This window comes from Thermobia domestica, chromosome 18 (genome assembly GCF_964235325.1).
Source record: "Thermobia domestica chromosome 18, izTheDome1.hap1.1, whole genome shotgun sequence".
NCBI lineage: Eukaryota > Metazoa > Arthropoda > Insecta > Zygentoma > Lepismatidae > Thermobia > Thermobia domestica.
In genome coordinates this window covers 10805396-10829325 of record NC_137471.1, presented here as the reverse complement: position 1 = coordinate 10829325, position 23930 = coordinate 10805396, and the positions used below count along the sequence as shown (strand labels likewise).

The 23930-nt window shown below is 35.1% G+C and overlaps 1 protein-coding gene across 1 annotated transcript in view; it reads left to right on the top strand.

Moving 5' to 3' along the window:
- Positions 1–16138, top strand: part of LOC145674968 (mpv17-like protein) — a 50786-nt gene extending 34648 nt beyond the window's left edge. The window contains exons 2-4 of the mRNA XM_081745286.1: positions 2255–2616; positions 7502–7633; positions 15154–16138. Coding sequence (XP_081601412.1) covers positions 2356–2616; positions 7502–7633; positions 15154–15312 — 552 coding nt within the window. The 5' untranslated portion in view covers positions 2255–2355 and the 3' untranslated portion in view covers positions 15313–16138. The remainder of the gene's footprint in view (positions 1–2254; positions 2617–7501; positions 7634–15153) is intronic.
- The last annotated feature ends 7792 nt before the right edge of the window (positions 16139–23930 follow it).

The following is a 23930-nucleotide window of genomic DNA, read 5'->3' as shown; positions in this document are numbered from 1 at the left end:
CCTTCTATGGCAGTGTGAACAAAACAATTTCTTCGCAAGATGTGCCTAATCCAATTGACCTTTCTACGAAGGATGGTGGCTAGAAGTGTCCTCTTCTCTCCTATCCGTTTTAAAACATCTTCGTTTGTTGCTCTCTCTATCCATTTTATCTTCTCAATCTTCCCCCAACACCACATTTCGAAGCTTTCTAAATATTTCTTCTCTAACTTCCGTAATGTCCAAGTCTCTGAACCATATAGTCCAATGCTCCATATATAGCATTTGACCAACTTCTTCTAAGTCCAATATTGAGCCTAAAAAGGAATTGGCGTCAGCAGTACATAAACTTTGGGGGGGGGGTGACAGACTACCGGTGGCACTGGGGTTTATAGAATACGACGCAAGATAACTGGTATCCGGAGGTCTTCCCCGAAGTCTTGGTACATTGCATTTTAGAGCATTTTAACTTAAAAACAAAGAAAATTAAATTTGTGTGTGTTTTTATAACCTTTGATAGTCTTTTTTTTTGGGGGGGGGGGAAATGTTATTCTAAAATACACACACACATTACAGTTTGTTTGTTAATCCAAACCGTAAAATTCAACCTTGTTTTACAATTTTAACTATACTTAAATGATACCAAGTGTATGTCAAAAACAAAATTATTATTATTATTATTATTATTATTATTATTATTATTATTATTATTATTATTATTATTATTATTATTATTATTATTATTATCTAAACTAAACTTGCTATCTAAACAAAAATGTTTGTTACCTTACCTATCCACCTGCATAGGGCCAAAAACTGCCTGCCTTTCTTCACAATTCCAAACAAACTTTTATGCTACTTTTTTGTACTAATACACAATAACACACTGAGCAAGGCTGTGTGATAATACGTAAGAGAAGGAGTGGAAGTCTGATGAAGACACAGTTATTGTGTTGAAACTGTTACGTGATACTGTTTTTTTTACATATTATCACACAGCCTTGCTCAGTGTGCTATTGTGTATTAGTACAAAATGGAAACAAGGCCTGATAGAATAGTTACTTTTTTGTATCCACTTTGTCTAACATTATTTTGTGGACTTCGCACACTGCTACCTGGATGATCCTCTTTTGGGTTATAATTGAGGAGTTTGATGCAATAAGGGCACAAGTCTGAAACATGCAGTTGGAGAAAAACGATGTTAAAAATTTAAGTAGTTTTTTTTTTCTTACATAAAACAATGTAATATGCGCCATTTTATTCCGACATTGAATTGAAATATTACCATGAGGCTAAACCAGCATGAAAAAAAGCCACAAATGCGTTTGATGCAAAAAGGGCATAAACTCATTTACGCCCGTATTACATCCAACTCTTCAATTGACGTAAGGCACTTGAAATATTAGGGGAAACGAAAACCGTCTTACAGGTACTAAGGAGGATGTTCGACTAGACTGGAGTTACATAAACGCTCAATCCCGTTTTCTCCTCTGAGGGTGTACATTTCGCGAAACAATCTTATCGTCAGCGTGGGGTACAATGTGTAAGCAGTGTTTTGGGCACTGGGTTTATTGTAACTGAGACAAATGATGTCCTCCTTAACCATGTCGGTCCCGGCAATCCCCTCAGGGGACATAAATTATGACATTATTATTGCTTTACAACTTTAAAATCTGACTGGCAACATTGGTAACTGTTTATAAGGGATGATCCATTTATGATTATCCCAAGAATGTTAAAAAATAGAAGACCTGCCCATATGTATCTTCATAATATGAACTAATGAAGCCGAAAAACAATCAAGCATAGTCTGAGCCGGCACGTCTGATTGGCTATTCTCATTTCCGCCATGACTGTTGGCTCAAAACCTTGCGATCTTAGTGGAGCGGAGTGGGCAGTGTAGGTGTGGCGAAGCTGTGACGTATGGCTTCACGATTTTGTTGTATGTGGAGATCCTCTATTTTATAACATCCTTGGATTATCCCCTGTAAACAATTTTTAGTGTTGCCAGTTTGATTTTAAAGTTGTAAAGCAATAATAATGTCGTCATAATTTATGTCCCCTGTGGAGGACACCGGGACCGACATGGTTAAACACGTAATCAATCAATGTGTCAATTTTCTTATAATGTCTTTACTTTTGCCCTTTCATTTCTTTCTTTTTTTATTATTTTTAAACTGTAATACTGTATGTAGATTTGATTAATTTACTTTATATTAGGAAATATAGAAGTTTTATTTCTGTCATCTTAAATAAATAAACATTTATTTTCTTTCAGAAGGAAATGATCACAAAAGATTTGTGTTCGTTGGTTTGAATAGTGTTTGAAAAATATCACGTAGAAGAGAACTCATTTTGTATGTCGAGGTGGGAATCAAGATGATAGGAGTTTTTATAAATAAAGTAAATATTATATTTAATAAATACCCAATAACACGAGGCATGGCCGTGTACAGTGTTCTTTGGCCGATTTCTTGTCTCTGCCAGCAGAAAATGTCTGGAAAAGAACAACTGGACTTCGTACAAGCAACTCGCTTCGGTATTCTAGGAGGATTATGGATATCGCCAATCGTTTATACTTACGTCAGAATAACTTCAATTGTATGGCCTGGGGAGACACTCCGAGCCGTTATACCAAAAGTAAGTACAAAGTAAGCTGTTTTCTTTAACATGATTAATTAACATAGTTAAATTGAATTTCAGTAGTTTTTTTTTTTTTTTTTTTTTTTTTTTACAAAACTTTTCCACAGTGGTCGAATTGGAAGTACTGTACATATACAGTAAAACCTTGATTTTACGGAATCGAACGGAACTTGCAAAAATTTCCGTTAAAGATACCTTAGCAGCAGAAACAACTTACAAACCGCTTGCTGTAAGCTTAAATTGCAAGTTGGCCAAGCTTGCATCCATCTTGATTGGAAAACGTACAAGCATGCCGCAAGCTGAATTCCAGTAACGAAGTTGCATGAGGGCAACCTTGCATTCAGTGTTCCATTCAAGCTTGACGCAAGCTTTTTACAAGTAAAGTCAATAGCCAATAAACGGCCAGTGATGCTATGACGCTCTACGAATGGTCTAAAGCATCGCTTGCAAGTACAACAAAATGCAGATTGTATGAAAGCATGCGTTTCAAGTGCAAGCATAGAAAGCCAAAAGCCGAGCACGTGCCAATTGGCTGAAAGCTTTCTTGCCACTAGGGTAAGTTTCCGATTAATGAAGGTACGCAAAACAAAAACAAAAAAAAAGTATATGCATATAATGGATATACTGGGGTGACGTAAGATGCTGTACGTATATTATTCAATTTACAGTATTTATTTCTACTACGAATTAATACACGCTAAACTTACAATAAACAGAAAGAAATACTGTACACGTTAACTTATTTTTTGCAATAGTCAAGGTGAGATTTCTGTACACATCGCTGCTTGTCTGTTCAACTTTACATAAAGATTTTTGCCTGAGAAATCACACTAAACATATCAGTATAATTTTTGACGTTAAGGCAAATTTTGCATTCCCTTTAAACTTTTGACAGAATCTTGGTAAATCTTTAGTGTACACTCTTTTAACTCAATGCCTTATTTCTCTTCTTCCATTACCTCCTCTTCTCCTTTCAGACTTTCCGTATAGTCCTAAGTCTCAATTAAGCACTTATATCCGTCGTGTCTGCTTCGGTTTGCAAATCGCTGTCTTTTGCTATAAATATATATATATATATATATATATATATATATATATATATATATATATATATATATATATAATCTCTTATAAGATGTCTAAAAACTTCCTAAATGCTGCACTCCGAAACTTGAAAATTTTCTGTTAAGAGACTTATTTTGATCTCCGTTGTCCGCGTAATACAGTTTTCGTTTATTGAAGGAAATTTATTAACACGATTTTCGCGTATTTATTAACACGATCTAAATTCATGAGACCATGAAATATTTCCGTTTAATAAAGGGTCCGCTGAAGACAGGTTTAACTCTATTACTATTGGTATGCTTGTATTTGCCTATAGATCTGTCTTGAGGTATACTTCAATACAATAGAGCTTGTTTTAAAATTTTTAATAGCTAGTATGATTTTAGACATTTTAATTTAGTACTGGTACAGTATATGCCATAACGGCTCATACTAGCTTAATTCGCTCACTACTTCTCTGATATTTAATTAGGGTTACCAGAGCTGCTTCTCATGTGACAGGGGTGTATTTAAGGCACCGCTAAAGAGACCCGTTTGTATTTTTGTCTCTCATATTTTATATTCCAATTTGTTGAGTTGAATTAATTTTGAGTTTAACGTTCCGTTCAGCAGCGAGGCTATATGAGACGTGGACTTATTCATTAACGTGGAATCCAACCACATGAGCTCCCACCAGGAATCGAACTCGGGTCTCCCACGCCAAAATGCGTGTACGCTAACCGCTTGGCCACGAATGAGCTCAGTCTTTCAATTTGTGTATTCGTCGAATAATATACTTTTCCTCTGAATTAAATTATCTTTCAGACTATTCTCTGGGCCGCCACAACTTAAAAAAAAAAAATAGTTTTGAGTAAATCGCATTTGAAAGTGCTAGTAATACATTTACTTTACAGTAATGTTATTCAATAGTGAAACTAGCTCTCGCACGCAACTTCTAGTAAAGTTAGAGCCATGACATATTGCCGGATAGGGGCAGGCTCACACATCCGAATATACACCCTGTTTCAAAAAGAATATACGTAATTCGAATACATATATTTATTAAACTTTAAGACATACGAATATGAATTTTTACACACATATTTACGAACCTCTCAAGTTCAAATTACAGTTCAAAGTTCAAATTACAGATGTTCAATATGTCCTCCATCAGCGACACGAACAATATCACAGCGATACTCAAATTCCTCCCACACTCGGCAAGCATGTCCTGCATCACTGATGTTATAACAGTACGGATCCGGTTCTTCAACTCTTCCAGGTTCTGTGGGAGTGGTGGTACATAAACGTTGTCTTTAACAAAACCCCACAGGAAGAAGTCATAGGGTGACAAATCCGGTGACCGTGGAGGCCAGCTGAGACATGCTAAGTCACCAGGTCCTTGACGTCCAATCCAACCGTTCGGTAAAGTTTCATTCAGATATTCACGCACTTGGCGACTCCAGTGAGGGGGTGCCCCGTCTTGTTGAAAAATGAAGTTGTCTTCGTGCAACCTCGGAAACAACCAGTTTTGTAACAGCGAGATACTGCTGACTGTTAACCGTGTTTCCATTAAAGAAGAATGGTCCGTAAACAGATGGTCGGGATATCGCACAAAACTCATTGACTTTGGGCGAATTTCGTACATGTTTAATGACTGCATGTGGGTTCTGTGGGTAAACAAACAAATTCGGACATTTTGTTTGTTTACCTGACCACTAACACGGAAAGTCGTTTCATCACTGACGACTCCACGTAAACTCCACGAAAGTGACAATGAGCTTGGATGTTACATTCAAGAAACATCCCAAAGGTGTACAATTGGGTTAAGATCGTATGAGTTTGATGGCAATTACAGCAATGGAAATTCATCATTGTCCTCGTCCCACTGCAGCACAACGTTGGTCTTGTGATAAGGAACGTTGTACAGCTGAAAGATGTCATTTCCAGCTGGAAATGCGACCAATATGAATTGATGTACGTGATCAGCAGTGACCTGTCCATAGCAAGGACCAATCATAGTGCCTTCCAGACGTACTACTAGCTCCATGAATGGCCATGTAGAAGTTCCCAAATCACCGGCCTGTCATCATCCTACCCTGTTTTCCTGGAAGGTGACGGATTCTGATCCAGCAGATGTCATAAAGGCAGTATTGTCAGTTATCGGCCTATGGCATTTTGTCATTGCTCTACGAAAGTGACAGTTGACACGTGTTCATTCCAATCGTTATTGATTTCAATGTTAACAAATACAATATTATTATGCAAAACGCATTAAAAATATAAATTAATTCCAAAACTATTTATCAAACAATATATAAATTTGTGTATATGTTTATGAATATTATTTTCATATTTTTTAAAAAAAATTCTTTATGTATTTATTATGTGTATTTTTTCTTTTGTTTAAGTTAAAATTGTAAAACAACTTTATAATTGTAGTAATGATCGTCCCTGTTGGAGTTAGATTGTTATATAAATAAATAAATATTCCAGTTCGATGAAACTGAAGTCAATATGATAAGGCAATTACTCGGGATTTCAGAGTGGAGAATGTTTTAAACAATAGAACCATGCTGAGAGAAATGTGTTATATCCGAAAGTATTTACTTTGAAAGAAGCTGAACCATCATTGTTTTAAGTTATAGTGATTCTTGTAACTTGTGCCTTCTTTGCTAAATACTATGTATAGATTTCTTGTATTATTTGGATTAATATTTTCGAACAAAACTCGTTTTTCAGCTAATCTATGTAGTAACTAAGAACTCCATATTGCTACCTAACAATGATCAATATCAATACCTTCAACAATTTCAATGGCATTTTAAAGCTCATTCCAGCTTACGGTTTGCTAGAACGGTAAGAATATAAAGTTATATATTTTTTTCTTCAATTTGAAATATTTTCTACTTACGCACAATTCTTGAATGGAAACGATGTTCTACTGCTTATTTGGTCGGCGCGTTAACCAGATCTCGTCTGGTCAATGGTACCAGATGTACCATGTCATTCCATACCAATCTTCGCAAAATTCTGCGTACATCAACGCAATACAAGAAAGTCAAAAGTCGTTATAATTGCTAGAAGCCTGTCTATTCCACCTGTGCCCTCGGAAACTATGCGAACTAACTTCGGCCCCACCCACGCCAGCCTCTGGCGGATGAAATCCTCCCTTTGCTTAGGGAAAAGAAAATGACCTCAGCTGTGTTGCCAATTTGTCATTCAGTCCTTTGGTCTTGACGAATGAAGATCGTAGACTACTTAAAGTGGCTAACATGACGAAGGAGAGCGGAGTCCATGAAATAATTCTTTGTGGCAACGCTTCCACATCCAACAATTGAAAGATCTCGGCCGCAGCAACCTGTCCCTCCTCGTTTGAGGGAGGTACGGGAAATCACATATCGATAGCAGCGCCAGCAAGGGCACAGTTGAACTAGACAGGCTGTATGACGATTATCTCAAACCAAATTGCAAACTTTGCGTTGCGTTGACGAAAACCGTGTATGAATGTGCCCAATTGACTCGCAGAAGGCAGAACGGAGACTTCTCTCCCAGCTAGTTCTTTCTTGTCTTTTTTTTTCCTTTTTCTTTTTTGAACTTGATGCAGACATGATTTACTTGCATACGCGAAGTTGACTTCCGGACTTTTGTCAGGATCGCGCAGAACAGTAGGTGTAGTATAGCCATTGGTCTACCATATTTGAGGATGGTACATTTTCTCCTTCTTGATGTATTTTTAATTTTCAGGAATGTATTTTTAAACAATGTTTCACACACATTTACATGCAATATTAGGTTAGTAAAGCTTAGTTTCTGTTATTCATTTTTCCTTTTGCAGATTGTGATGGAGCAATTAACGTCAGGACCGATGATAAACTTTTCTATTTTCTTTGGAATGTCTATGTTGGAAGGAAAATCGATTGACGAGGCATGGATGGAAGTGAAAAATAAATTTTTGCCCACTTATAAGGTAAATAAAATAAAAGTAACATAGATAATGTTGAGTACTGTACTTTTCAAGCTTGAAAATAAATTGTTACAGAAATAATAAAGCTTTTTCTAACGACAGTAATGTTAGGTACTTTATACTGTTAATATTACCACCATATGAGATGGAGATCTCACTTATTCAAGTTATTCTTATTTATAAATAACCAACGATCATGTCACTAATATAAAAAATCTCCATGTTTCGACAAATTTCTAATTCTCTAAATACCTTTTATACTAACTTAAGAATGTTGAACTCAATGAAACTATTTTCAAACGTATTTATGCATAAGGTCACGAGAAAAAATACATCAAAGTTATAATCTTTGAAGTCTACCGCTTATGCCAATGGCAACAGTGTCCACACTTGAGCTTTCTAAATGAGCTTTTTATACTAGTTTCAGAATCTAGAATCCAATGAAACTATTTTCAAATATACCCATACATACAGCCACATGAAAAATGTCCCTTAATATTGGGACATTTATATTTATTTGTATCCCGTATTAAAATTAATTTTTATAAATATCCCATGAAATATATTTTCAAATATTTCCAATTGGATTCAGTATTCTCAAAGTATTACAAAAAATAATGTATCCAAATGTGAGCACTTTTACCAGATTTGTAATTGACCCGTTAATCAAGTAACGGTTTAATTAATCACTTAAGTTTTTTGTTAATTTTTAACTCAATCAATTGAATTTCCCAGGAATTAATTTTTAATTGACAATCATTAAAAATTCGTTAACAGTTAAAAAATTAAACATTATTTTTTTCTCAGTGAAATTGACATTTTACAAGTTTTTTCAATTTCAAAATCTTCACGACGGTTTCCATAGCAGTAATTTGCAGATTTTCCAAAGTAAATATTTTAACCTCAATTTGCCTCAAAGTTTATATCAATGTTTCCTCCTTCAAAGAAGGGTATACCAGTTACCTTCAGTTACCTGGTCATTCGTTTGATGTGCCAAAGAGGCTTCTCGGACAGGAAAGGTTTGTGATCGTTATAACCTGTTATTGTTGACGGGATTGTTCGAGATTTACTGCATCCTTTGTCACACCCTTGTTTCTCTGCCACGATTTACTATTTGAAACCACATATAAATATTATCTTACGATCATACTTCCCAGGATGATATTCATATAGTGTTTCACAAAATTTTTCGTTTCTCTTCCTCTTTCTGAAAAATCTGGCAACCCTTACTGGAGACTTCACATTTAACCCTGTTTTTAGACTTTCAGCGACTCTATTGATACGGTTTTAAATAGGTAATGGAAAAGCGGTTATTTTATATGGCATCAGTGCGCCAAGAATCTCCAGCCATATTCTTTATTCAATGTAGTAGAAATTTATTATTTCTGGTTTCAGAATTGATAAAAATAGAGTTAAAACGATAAAATAAAACGGTTTTTCGTCACGGATTTATGTCACAACAATAAAATCTATCTGCTCTCTTCTTTATTAAAACCAGAATTAGTAAACAATTACTACCACTTTCGATTTCAATACTTATCGTTTAAGTGGTAGGCATTTTTGTGACGCATATGCGCTGTAGCCATGCTCAAATGGACTCATGATTCTGTAGTTAAATATCGTTAACTCATATTTAAATCTAAGGCGAACACATTCGTATCGAACTGAGTAAATTTCCTATTCATCATACCCAAATTTGTAGGATACACTGAACAATTTATTGGCCATAATAGAAATACATATATATATGAATGAAAATGGAAATAACCATTTAAACCAATAACACAACCAAACAGAAGGCATATAACGTCAAATTGATACCATTTCAACAGAAGACATATAACGTCAGATTTTGTCAGTTGAACAGGAAAAAAATATCTCAGATTGTTATCCAGGGGCTGATTAAGACCCGGGCAACTGCCCGGCGCGCCACGGTCAAGGGGCGCCAAAACGAACCTCCAAATAAATTTTATGTGTTTTCTACTAGCTTTTTGTTTATATTCTTGCGAAGCAGCGTTAATTACATCATCTTTTTCCATTCCACCAGAGAAGAATAGAGTTTCATATAGTACTAGGCGATGTATCGACAAAAGAAGACATGGCATGTAGAAGAAATCATTCATTCATTCATTCATTTATTAGCCTGTTTCATTAGCTTACAAAACATGAGAAATTCTCATGTAAGCATTACAGTTGTCAAAAAGAAAAAAAAATACAATATTGTCAAGTACCAGAAGTATACATCATGCAATCTTTCTAAAAAATACAAAACCACATAATTAGTAACTGTTTGTACCACACCAGGCATGTACTCACGGGTAAGTATCTGTTACCAACTCTTCAGTTAATGAGTCATTTAAATATTCTTTAATTGTATAATAGCACTTTTCAGTGAGTAGATTATATAAAGTCTTGCCAAGAATGGAAACATTGGTCATATTTTTCAAGTACAGAGGAAGTTTATTATACAATCTGACACAATTCATGTACACGGTTTTGCTTATATTAGCATATTTTTGATGCATCACAAATATGTCACTACCTTGTCTTGTATTATGGCTATGAACATTTTTGTTAAAGATAAAAAGATGCTTGTTTTTCACAGTAAAAAGAATAGATTTATAGATGTATAAGCTGGGGAGTGTTAAAATTTTTGCTTCTATGAAAACCTTTTTACATGACGATTTTGTGGGTAACCCAAAAATTATCCTAATCGCTTTCTTTTGCAATCGGAAAGTGCTTAAACTATTTTCAGCAGATCCCCAGTGTATTATGCCGAAGTTAATTAATGAATTAAACTTGGCGTAGTAAAAGCTAAGAAGTGCTTCTCTCGATACAGTACCTTGAAGTTTGTATAAGGCAAAACACACGCTACTTAGTTTCTTGTTTAAAGTGGAGATATGAGCAGACCATGAAAGATCATCACTTATGATTACACCTAAAAGCTTTGTTATGCAAGAATATTGGAGTAAGTTAGAAGATATTTTTATTCTAGGTGATATACGCGGTTTTCCTGGAAAATGAAAATGTAAGAGAATCGATTTATCATGATTTATAATTAACCTATTCGCTGTTAGCCATTTTACTAATTTGTCCGTAAAAATGTCAGATTTCCTCTCAACTTCTTCTACTGATTTTCCTGATATTATCATACTGATGTCATCAGCATATAGAATACATTTCGCTGGATGCATAAATTCTAACAAGTCATTTATATATATCAGGAAGAGAATAGGACCCAAAATGGAACCTTGAGGAACACCTCTGACTATAGTTGATAAAGACGAACAAGTTGTTTGAAACCCATTTGCAGCTAATTTTGATATTTGTACCGCTTGTTGCCTACTGGATAAATAAGAGAGAAACCAGTTGTGAGCTACTCCTCTAATGCCATAAGCATACAACTTGCTTAAAAGAATAGCATGATCAATTGTATCAAAAGCTTTGGATAAGTCGATGAATAGGCCAACAACATATTTACTGTTTTTTAATTCAAGAGCTATATTGGACATGTAATCAAACAAGGCTGTTTCAATACTTTTCTTATTTTGGAAGCCATGTTGTGATGGTGATAGTAAGTTACATGACTTCAAAAAATTGCAGAGTCGTGACTTCATCACATATTCAAAAATTTTTGAAAACGTGGAAAGAATGGAGACTGGGCGATAATTTCTTACATCATGCATACTGCCCTTTTTATGGAGAGGAATTACTTTTGCCACTTTTAACACTGATGGAAAACATCCTTTCTCAAGAGATAGGTTAACTAAATAACAGAGATGATTTACAATGAAAGGAAAACAAAATTTAATAACAGTCACTGGAACTTCATCAAAACCTGAAGATCCCGAATTAGACATCTTACTCAATATTTTCCATAACTCCTCTACTGTTGCTGGAATTAAAAAGATCGTATGTGAATGCATTGGAAATTTAATCGAGTCGTCATAACTCGCTTGTGTGGGGTCAGGAAATGGTACACTATCTAGAAAATAATCATTGAAGACATCTGCAATCCGCTTAGGTTCTTTAATAATTTCGTCCCCAACTTTAACATACTCAAAGTCGCTCTTTTTGTTGTTTGTTCTACCATTTAAGATTTTCCACATAGTTTTAGCTTTATTAGTAGAATTAAGTATTGTGGAGCTATTTGATAGTAATTTAGCTGTTTTAATTACTCTTCTGTATATTTTCCTGTACTTAAAAACATAATTTCGAAAGCTGTGAGGAAGTGATGTATTTATTTTGAGTAATCTATTATATCTAAATAGTTTACTTTTAGAAATTTTAATGCCTTTAGTTAACCACGATTTAGTGGACGACGTCCGGATTTTACGAGTAACTTTTGGAAACGCCATATTGAAGTAATGTAAGAAAGTTTCAAAGAAGTATTTAAACTTATATTCAGTGTTAGACGTATTATATATGCCATTCCAAGACTCGTGAGAAAGCAAGAAATTTAGATATTCCATATTATGACTGGAGAAAATTCTCTTTGTAACTGTGTATACTTTAGACTTAAGAACAGTGGTATTGTTTAAAGTTGGAGGTGAGAGGGAGGTGGTATTGCTTATAGCGAGCCATGTTCTTTTGTAAATTAGTAACGACAACGCCGCACCGAACTGCAGTGTTGCCACACTTCGTACAATTGTACCAAATTCAGCCCTTTTTGTCATTCATCGGCCCGTTGGTACCACGCAGGCATTTTCAGCCCCTTTTGTGAAAAAGTTGGCACAATTCTACCCAATTCAGCACCATTTAACAAATCTTGCTCCATCTTATCTACAATCCACAAGTATAAAAGCAGGGAGTGCAGCGGAAGCGGCTTGTTCACGCAAACACTCAAAATACTCTAAACTTAAAGAAGACCATCATTTTATAGCCTTTGCTACCGAAACAACAGGTGTCTTCAGCAAAGAAGCAATTAATTTTTTGAAGGAACTAGGAGCAAATCTGACATCAAAAACAGGAGACCCTAGAAGCTATCAATTTTTCTTGCAACGTATAAGCATAGCCACACAAAAAGGCAATGCTGCCAGTATTTTGAGTTCCTTCCCTTCTTCCCATAAACTTGAAGAATTTTTTTTTACCTCAGATAGAACACTTTAACCTGGCATAAGGAGAACACGCGTCAAATTAGATTAATAATTATTGTAAAAACTGGAATCGACTTGAAAACGTTACATGTATTCTGATTATAATTTTAATACATGATGTACAATTCAACATTTTTTTAAAAAAAATAGTAATTCGATTATAATGATATTGATTGTAATATTTTTACTAGGTATCGCTGTGCTATGTTACAAGTCACTAGACTCTTGATTGGGACTAGAATGATTCCTAAAGTAAACATCAGTGTTTATTATTCATAACTGTTGTTGATCTGAAGAGAGATAATATATTGGTGAAAATTTAACAAATACTTGTCACATTTTTCAAAAGTGCCAGTAAGACTTTTCCTACATCTCACGTTACTCATACTTTGTGTTGGACTCTTAAAAAATGCTGTTGAACACTCATTTCTGCGACGTTGCACCGCATAACGCTACGAACTTTGTGTAGAAAATTCGTAATTCGAACTATACGGGAAAACAAATAACGCTAGATGAGCGCATCCGCGCCATGCATGAAGCCGACAAGAAAGAAGCAGTGTGGTAGAAATTTTAGTCGTCCAATTTGAATGTTTTTAAAAATTATTTAAATAAAACACTTTCTTGATTTAAACTCTGGGAAAAGGGGGGAGTGTTATAGAACTTTAACTCTGTTACTTGCATGTTTTAGAGCCATGTATTACACTCAGGGGTAAAAGTGGATCTGAAAAAGTAGGGGGATGCATGACGTCACGCCCGTCCCCCGTGCCTATCTTTGCCCATTGTAATTTTTTAGAAGTGGGGGATGCCACAGATATTTTCTGAAAGCGGGGAGACGGCGTTCCACGACACTTTTATTTCAGATGGTATAAAATAATGAATTCAGCCCTTTTTGTTTCAATTTGGTACTATTTTTCCGCCCACTCCAGAGCTAGGACTGTGGCAACACTGCCGAACTGTCAACCTTTGTTGAAAGTAGTATCTAGGAGGTGTATGTTCGTAATGTATTTAAAGTTGCTTGATTTGTTGCTAATTTTCAGTAATAGTGGAATTTAACTTTTTATTTAGTTTTCTTAAGTTTTCTTATGCTACTATTTATCACGCCTGAGACCAAAGATTGCAAAATTAGGAAAGCAATTTGTGATTGTGTAAATTATTCTAGATTGTAAAGTACTGTTTTATTCCAGGAAAAGATATGGACGCTTTCCCATGAAGTTCCCTAAATTGACTTTGATATGGTTTACTTACTTATCAAACGTACGAAAGATAGGGAACTTCTAGTACTTGATAAAACCTGTTATTAAGCTTTAGTCTTGTGAGAGTTTTTGTACAGATTCATGAGGGTCATTCATGTTTTTGTACGTTTTATGAATGCTATGGACTTCAACTACTAGGACCTACATAAAAACGGTTATTTATATTGCTGTGCGTAAAACACGCTCAACACGTGTGAATTTTTTTTTTTTTTTTTTTTTTTTTTTTTTTTTTTTTTTTTTTAGTATTTCACGTTATTAGAATAGATTGTTACATAGTTGGATATATGGTAGAATGACTCATGATGCTTTTGATACAACAAAACAGTTTACAATACAGCAGTAATCATGTCACATTACTAGTATTCAATACATGCTGTTCGATATTTTGTTTTTGTTTATACATATCGGCACATAAATAATAATAATAATAAAGAACACAATATAATTAATACCCTATGTATATTTTTAAGTACTACATATACCTGTATCATGTGTTTGAGTATTAATTACCGTATTCTCTTTGAAAAATGAGTTTAAAATATTAAAATCACTGTAATGTAAAATATAGGCTAGGATTGGGGGGGGGCAAAAAGTCACTTTGCTCGGGTGAAAGTTTTGCCTCGGTGCACCCCTGTTGTTGTCAGGTAGTTGAGCATAAGTTATGAACCATTAAGCCGGTACAAACAAAGAATGACATCATTGGCGGTGATTTCACTGTTGCCAACACGGAATAATTTTACTGATAGAACCATATCGATATCTCGATAGTCATAGGTACACTATCGTGGGTCGAAATTTACAAATGTCGCTAAGAATTTCTGTCGCATATTTTGTGTTTAGAACATTTTGATGTTTGCCATAATACGTCTCTCTTAAGCTTAATTCCGGTTGCTGAAATTTTTCTTAAAATTCGGGATGTCGACTAATTCAGGACGGGTGGCAAAGCTATTTCTAGTTTTCTTCAGTTTGTATAATTTTGTAGTTTTTTTTTTTTAAAAAAAGGAAGAAACTTTATAATAGGTATTAAGAATATGTTTTTCATGAAAAATTTAGTGCAAAAAAATTACGGGGCCAGCAAATAAGATAGTTGATCAACTGTTTCACTGAATACTGATAATTTAATTACAATGTACAGTTATAAACTGTTTTTATTCAATGTGTCTTTATATTTTAGGTTGCTGTATGCTTCTGGCCATCTATGAATTTTGTAGCTTATAAATGGATACCGCAAAAGAACAGAGTGCCTTTTATTGGAGTATGCAGTTTTGTATATGCTCTGTTCCTCTCCTACATGAAGGACGTTTATATAAGAGAAAGTGGAACCAAAGATTAATAAGCATGTGTAGCTTGAGGCAGTGGCGGCGGTTGGGCGTTAAAAGTGAGGGAGCAAGACATGATCTGAATATTTGTATATAAATGTTAGTTTTCGTGGTTGTTTCTAACACTTTGTTTGACGAAAGGTTGTATAACTAATAGGATACCTCTTTTCAGTTAAAATACTGTATATTGTATTTCATATGTTATTAAGTAAATTGACAAGACCAACGCAATTGGCACTTGCTCTTTGTACTCTTAAACAACGAAAGTGTAAGAAGAGAGTTGATTTCTTGCTCATGAATACCTTAAAATTCTGTCTGGAAAATTGTGTGATCAGATTATTTAGTAATGAATTTGTAAAACAAATAAATAGAAAGGATAATATTAATCATAGTAATGAATAATAATGCTTGTTTTGCAAAAGTTATACTGAAACTGGGGATTAATGAAAAACTTAGTATTTAATTCCACACACGCTATTAAATGTATGTTATTACTCTTAGAAAATGAAAGACAGTAAATACTACAAGCGACATTTAAAGAAATATTTGCTTTTGCCACTTCTCGAAACATGTTCGTTGCCATTAGGTGCAGTTTTCACTTTCTTGGAACGCATCAAAACACAACAATACTTAGAATCAATCCGCACTTCAGTTATACAAAATAACCTTAAAACCTAGAATTATGTTGAATTTACTAAATTTAATTGTATATACACTCGTACACCCCTAAACACAACACTTCACTTGTATATTACACTACAAAACAATGGAAAAGGTAAAAGTTGTTTTTTATCACGCTCTTTTTAATCAGTATTCCTTACTTTAGAAAGAAGAATAGACATTTTAGGAACTGTCAATTTTTTGCAATTAAAGAATAATTTGTGAAATACTTTTTTTCTTTCTTTTTTATTTTTTTTTATTTTTTATTTTTTTTTATTTTTTATTTATTTATTTATTTATTTATTTATTTTTTTTGCATAATGTTCTCCCGATTTGTTTCAAAGCGGCTGACTAACATATCGAGCCCTTGTAAGAAGAAGTGAAAGATGCTGGAATTGTGCTCCAATAGGTTATTTTAGGGGGTTATTTTCTGTGGCAATTAAAACGCAATTCCTGTAGCTTTCTTAACTCCACAAAAAATAACCAATACGTATTCACGCAATGGCAAATATTATATGGCCATCTTTTCTATGAACCAGTAACAATACAAAGTCTTTACATTTCCAAATGAAATTATATGCATTAATGGCTTACTTCAAAAAAGTGCGGGGGCAACTGCCCCCCTAATCGCCACCCACGGCTTGAGGGTTTAAAGAAAGAGAGAAAGAGTTACAATCGTAGGTTATTTTGATGATAGTTGTCATTTAGTATCACAAATGGAGAAAACAGAGCTTACCTTCATCATCAAACTCCACCGAATACTAGTTTCTCACCTGAACTGAGAGCTGAGTAATCTGAGGTAGTCCTTAACGTTGATCAAGACCGAGCACTGTTCAGAAAACCGGTCGCCCATCTGTTAGCCTTACTCACAGGCTAGCTTCTTAGTTCGTGCCACAGCTGGACTGTGTATTAACTTTAATCCAGTCTATTTTTGTTCATGTCACGGGTAGCCCATTTATAGACCGTGCTCAGGACCTTCTTCATCCAGGCAACCGGAAGCCTATCTGTTAACCTTGTTCAAGGCCAACCTTCGTTCAAGTCACTGGTAGGCCATTTGTTAACCGTGTTCAAAACTTATATTCGTTTAGGCCACTGGTTGCCCATCTATTACCAAGGGTGAACAGTCTATTTACCTTGCTTCAAGCCTAACCTTCTTTCATCCCACTGATGGCACATTTATAAACTGTGCTCAAAGCCTATCTTTGTTCAGGCCACCAGTAGCCCATCTTAACCTTACTCAAACCCTAACTTAGTCCGTGACGCAGATAGACAGTCTAGTATATTTGATCAAGTCTAACCTTCGTTCATTCCATGGGTAGCAAATTTATAAGCTTAATCAAGACGTAATTTCGTTCTGGCGATTCGTGACGTGAAGTGGTTTGCTCATCAAACCTTGCTGTTTTCTATCGAGTTATTGGTGACCTGCTATTCTCTAGTAATATTTTTGCATTCATTTAATATTTTTCAATTTTTGTGGAACATAAATTTATAGTAGTTTGCAGAGCATAGTTTGATAACTGTTGCATTAGAGGGTTGAAGAATATGGGTTAAGTTTAGAGTTGCCCCTCCGTTTTTTATAAAAATTAGAAAAAAATTACAGGAGAAATGGGGTAAGAAATGATGATTTGGAGATCTTATGTGATGTTTAAGTAACAAAGTTTGGCAGTAAAGCTATGTTTAATACGAGAAAAGATATGTAGAAGTGGGTCTACTATTTGCAAGACGCGGAAGATTTCGATAACTGAACAGCATGTTAGTCGTATAGGATGGAGAATCGGTGCGTTGAATATGGTATTTTCGCATTGAGTTTTACAGAATTATATAAGAATAATGAAGAGAATTATTACATTTTCATCAGAACCATGGATTACTGAATTTAAGTGATACTTGAAGCTTATATGAGAACCTGTTCTGGTCACTGTTCTAGTCTAACTAAAGTCTTACCAGGTAATCTAACCGAACCTAAACTAACCAAAGCTAACTTAAACTAACCTAGCCTAACCTAACATTTTTTTAAATATTTTAACTGCATTTTTGTAGGTTGGAAACTGGAGGGGCAACTCTAAACTTAAGCCAAGAATATTCGTAATATTACAGGGGACTATTGTTGCAGGTAACCTGGGTTTTATAGTACGTTGCGTTCTAAGAGAAACGAATAAATTTATTATATTTTCTTGGAGATAAAAGTTCGTTCTAATATTTGTGTGTTTGTATAAATGCGCGACATTGACATTCTCACATACAGGTGTTCAAATGTAATTTTTATTTGTATTACAAAGAGATAAAGTCAATACTAGAGTATGGGAGTTTGTATAGATATGCGAATCATTGAGAATAATTTTCACATGATGTTCAAAGAGACATACATACATTAGTATTTATTAAGTTACAAAAAGATAATTTATAATTTAGTGATATTTTCCCAAACAACCTTCAGAAACGATCATGACTTATTCGGATTACAAACAGATGAAGCCAATGCTAGGATATGAATGTTTTTCTTTAACTACGCGACCAACCAACCCTAATGGCATTCCAGACTTTCAATAGCATTATTCAAGGCTGTCTGTGGGCTTGCACAAACTTGCATTTATACGGCTGCAGACCTAACCAACCTAGTTGCTCGATTGCAAGCTTGCGTCAGATTTGCAAATAATAGGAAATATAAGGTTAGCTTTAAAAATTCTCTAAGTTGAAACGCCTGTCCAACACAGGGGCGTCATTTAGGGAGGGCAGGAGGGGGCAATTGCCCCCCCCCCAAGAGTTTAAGGAATACATATACTTTAATCGATTGTCTACTAATATACTAGTACAAAACGTAAAAGTCTTATGTCGGTGGTGCTCTTGCCCCCCTCAAGCGAAGTGTGAAATGACGCCCCTGGTCCAACATATCTTAAAATTTACACTTGGCAAAGACATACACACAGAGAATCTCTAATGCTGAGTCTAATGTGCACACGTTTTTGTGCAACTTTCATTTTTACATCTGGTCTAACAGGTGTGAGCATATGCAGGATTATACACATGGCTATCTGGACTCGAAGAATGACTTAAAACTTACACTTAGTGAAGCCATACACAGAAGTAATCTGTAAGACTAAGTAAGTCTTACGCGCACACGTTTTTGCGAAGCCTTTATTCTCACATCTGGTCTAAGCGTATACAGATTTATATAAGGTTATCGAAGGATGTCTTAAAAGTTGCACACACACACACACACACACAGAGAATCTCTCGTTCTTGGGCAGTCTTTATTCTTACATCTCGTCTAACACGTGTAAGCGTATACAGGATTATACACCAAGGCTATCTGGACTGAAAGCATGATTTAAAATTTACACGTAGCAAAGGCATAACAGGAAGAATCTTTAAAGTAAAATCTATCAAGGGAAATTAAGGACAAACTTAGAAAAACGTGTTTGCTTACTGGGAGCCTGCTCTTACCTATGGTCAGTGGCGTATTTACGATTTTGTTTCGGGGGGAGGCTCTGCTAACTTTATTCCTGGAAATGTGAAAAATTTGTAAGATATTTCATTTACTTTAATATAGTAAATAAAATTTCGGGGGCTTAAACCCGGAAGACCCCCTTAAATACGCCACTGCCTGTTTAAAAAGACGCGATTATGATTTGTTGGGCTGAAAGTAATAAATATAATATGTCTATTTGTATAGATACACGTTTTATTTATGTTGTTGTAATCACCGTCACCGAGAGTTTTAAGCTGTGCGCAGGATACGCAAAAGAAAATACACATATGCCCAGTTGTTACTCGTCATTGGTTTTTGTTTCAAACTTCTTTTGCAGATGAGACTCCCAGAGTGTAGGAGGATACCCATATGGTGAGCGAAAACGGCCTTTTCGGCTAATTCTGTCGTTTTTGGTCGCTCCGCTCTACTAAACGTTATTCTCTTGCTCTTGAGAATATTCTTGAGATATACAGACACATTCCATAATGGTTTGCGTCAACCAATGCAAAATTTGCGAGATAATCAGCATAGCAGTTATGTCATTTTGCTTTTTATTTTATTTATTTATTTATTTTTGCGTTGTTGCTGTACGAAGAACCTTGCGAAGAGTAGTAACCAATGTGGATCCTAGATATCATTCGATGTCTCGCTGTGTTTTGATGAAAACCTGTTTTGTTTTGTAGAATACTGAGCGCGAAGTAACACCAAACTTAGTCATAAAGACGCACGATTCGAAGAGTATTATTGCCATACCACTGTAGAAAGTTAGAAATAACCACACACTCTTCCAACCAAAAGCCTCGGGCCAGCCATAGCTGTTGTAGAGTGCAAAGAAAGAAAATTTAGAAAATTGACATAACTCCGAATACAGTATTTAAATTTTTAAGATGTTTAATGATTCAGAGCTAAAATTATATGTTACTGTTTAAACGAATATTCTATTTTGTACTGCTGAAAGAAGACAAATATAAAATTTTAATATTAAGATCGCAGATTTTTATTGAACATAATTACGTTGAAAAGATTGTTTCCTAAGTTGAGGACAGTAGCGTACCCAGGAATTTATTTCGGGGGGGGTTCAAACTAAATATGAAGCTATTTTATATTAAAATTGCTAAAATTGCCCCTAAAATTAGGCTAAATTTTTAAAAAGTCGAAGTTTCGGGGGGGGTCCGGACCCCCGTGTCCCCCCCCTTCCGTACGTCCCTGGTTGAGGATCCCGTTCGAGACTTGACATGGCACATAAATATGAAGGACGAACGCATTTCAAGCGCAAAAAAGAGAAAGGCTATTTTGACTAGCCGTAAATACCAATGTGTATTCACGTAGCGAGCAGCGTCTATGAGAAAGCAACGATGTAATGTTGGAATTCCACATGAATTCGAAATTAAGAGATGTTAGTAATCGTGGCTAGAAGACGAAGAGTAAGATGAAGAAAGGGACTTTGAAGTACAGCCAGTGGCGTCATTTTGGGGGAGCAGGAGATGCAATTTTCGCCCCCCCCCCCAAGAGTTTGAGGAATACATATACTTTAATCGATTGTCTACTAATATATTAGTACAAAACGTGAAAATGTTATGTCGGTGTCAGTGCCGGTCTGGAGCAATCACGGGCCCTCGGCTAAAGTTGGTTGTGGGTCCCCTGATCGAGAAACTTTTCACAGCGTATCTTCGGTACTTACAACAATGATTAAAGGTTTGTATATGAAAAAAAAAGTTTCTGAAGTGTTTTAAATCTATCTATGTTACGATAAATGACAAGGTAAAACATACTTAAACAATATAACGTAGATATAAATCATGATACAGGTTTCGGCGTCAGTTCAGCATTGTACTATATGATGTAGAGGCTATGAGTGAAATAAAGAGAAATGTGTTGATATGGCAAAATTATGCGAAACCCGTATAGTTATAAACATTTTTATTATTATTATTATTCTATGAGAACTAATGACAAATATTTAACGTGTATTACAACATTTATATGACCACATAACTGTAAAAAGACGAAAATATTGATATGCAAGCTTATTCTAGATTTATAAGCAAAGTGAAGCTTATTCTAGATTTATATTAATACAAACAGGAAAATTATTAATTACTACTAATAAATGATTACAATAAAACGCTATAAAGAAATTAAAGAAACACAAATCTCCGGATGTAGATAAAATTCCGGCTGAGTTAATTTTAGCTGGAGGCGAGAAATTGTGGAACAAGATACACAAACTCATTCTCCTTATCTGGAACAAGGAAGAATTGCCACAAGAGTGGAAAGAATCAATCATTGTTCCAATTCACAAGAAAGGCGACAAAACTGACTGTAATAACTATCGAGGCATTTCTCTTCTGTCAACATCCTATAAAATCCTTTCAAATATTCTGTTAGCAAGACTGACCCCATACGCAGATGAAATTATTGGAGATTATCAGTGCGGATTTAGACGAAATCGATCAACTATCGATCAAATATTTACCATTCGCCAAATACTCGAAAAAAAGTGGGAATACAATACCCCAGTACATCAACTATTTAATGATTTTAGAAAGGCGTACGATTCGGTTAGGAGAGAAACATTATACAACGTTCTTATAGAACTTGGAATACCGCGAAAGCTCATTAGATTAATTAAGATATGTTTAAATGAATCCCAAAGTAAAGTCCGGATAGGAAAATTTTTGTCCACGAGCTTTCACGTCGAAAATGGCCTGAAACAAGGAGATGCGTTGTCGCCAGTATTATTTAACTTCGTTCTGGAATACGCTATAAGGAAAGTCAAAGATAGCGACCAGGGCCTAGCGTTGAACGGTACTCACCAGGTTATGGCATATGCTGATGATGTAAATTTAATAGGGGATGATAGGAGAACAATAGAAAGAAATGCAGAGATTTTATTAAACGCTTGCAGGGACATGGGTTTAGAAGTAAATGCAGAGAAAACTAAATACATGGAAGTGCGTCGGGACCGGAATACAGCAAATTATGGATGCGTTAAAATATTAAATAATACTTTTGATAAAGTGCATAGTTTCAAATATCTAGGATCAATATTAACAGAGGAAAATCATATTCACGAAGAAATTAAATGTCGACTAAAAGCAGGGAATTCGTGTTACTATTCGGTTCAAAATCTCTTGTCGTCGCGAATCCTGTCGAGGAATTTGAAGCTTAAAATATACAAAACGATAATTATGCCTGTTGTTCTGTATGGCTGCGAAACATGGTCACTTACTCTGAGGGAAGAACATAGACTGAAAGTATTTGAGAACAAGATCCTGAGACGAATATTCGGACCCAAGAGGAACGGGAATGGGGAATAGCGGAAACTTCATAATGAGGAACTACATAAGTTATATGGTTTACCCAACATTGTTAGGGTCGTCAAGTCTAGAAGGCTTAGGTGGGCGGGTCATGTAGCTAGAATGGAAGAAAGTAGAAACGCTTTCAAAGTCTTGACTGGAAGACCAATCGGAAGACGACCATTAGGAAGACCTAGGCGCAGATGGGAGGACAATATTAAGATGGATCTCTCAGAGATTGGAATACAAAGTAGAAACTGGATCCAATTGGCTAAGGATAGAAGTCAGTGGAGAGCTTTTGTGAACGCGGCATTGAACCTCCGGGTTCCATAGGCCATAGAGTTAGTTAGTTAGTTAGTTAAATGATTACAATATTATAAAGCACATAATTGTAAAATTGAAAATGACTCAGACACACACAGGAATTACAAAGTATCAGGAACATATCAATACATTAATTTTCTTTTCAAAATTTTGCTTGTCACCGCAATTTCATCAGTGACTTTATTTTTGTCCAAACTTATAAACAAGTCTCTCTCAACATTAAAGGAGATAGTAAGTTCTCGCTTAAAGAATATCTTGAGTCTGTTTTTTACAATTTTCAATTTCGAAAAAACTCGTTCACAAGTCACCTGAGCGGATGGAATGGTCATTATATATTTAAAGACAGTATATAAATTACTAAATAATCCAGACTGTGACGATAGTTCATAGAGAATGGGAAATGCACATGAGAGACATTTGAAACATTTCCTTTTAGTACCACATTGAGTTTCAGACTTTTTCTTTTAATCTTCAGATTCTTCTTCAGATGTCACACTTTCATCTGAATCACCATCACCATCATTACTTTTTAATTCTCACAAATTTACACACTTCTTTCTCTTCTGGTTCTTCAGACTTGTCACTAAAATCTGCACTCAAATTACGATACTGGCTTGCAAACTGTTTCAGTTCTAACAACAACTCACTTCTATTCACGTTTGCTAATTGAGAAACAGTTTACAAGCAATCATCTGGAAAATCTTCTACCTCCATTGCAACTATATCCTCGTACCTTTTTGGGTCTAACCAGGAACAATCAAGCAGTAGAGTCTTGTTGGGTACAAACCGTTCTTCTATACTTTTACTCGTATAATCGAGAATGTTAAAGTATAGTGCTTTGTATTTCTGGTCATGTGACAAATTTCTAGCCTCGTCAGAA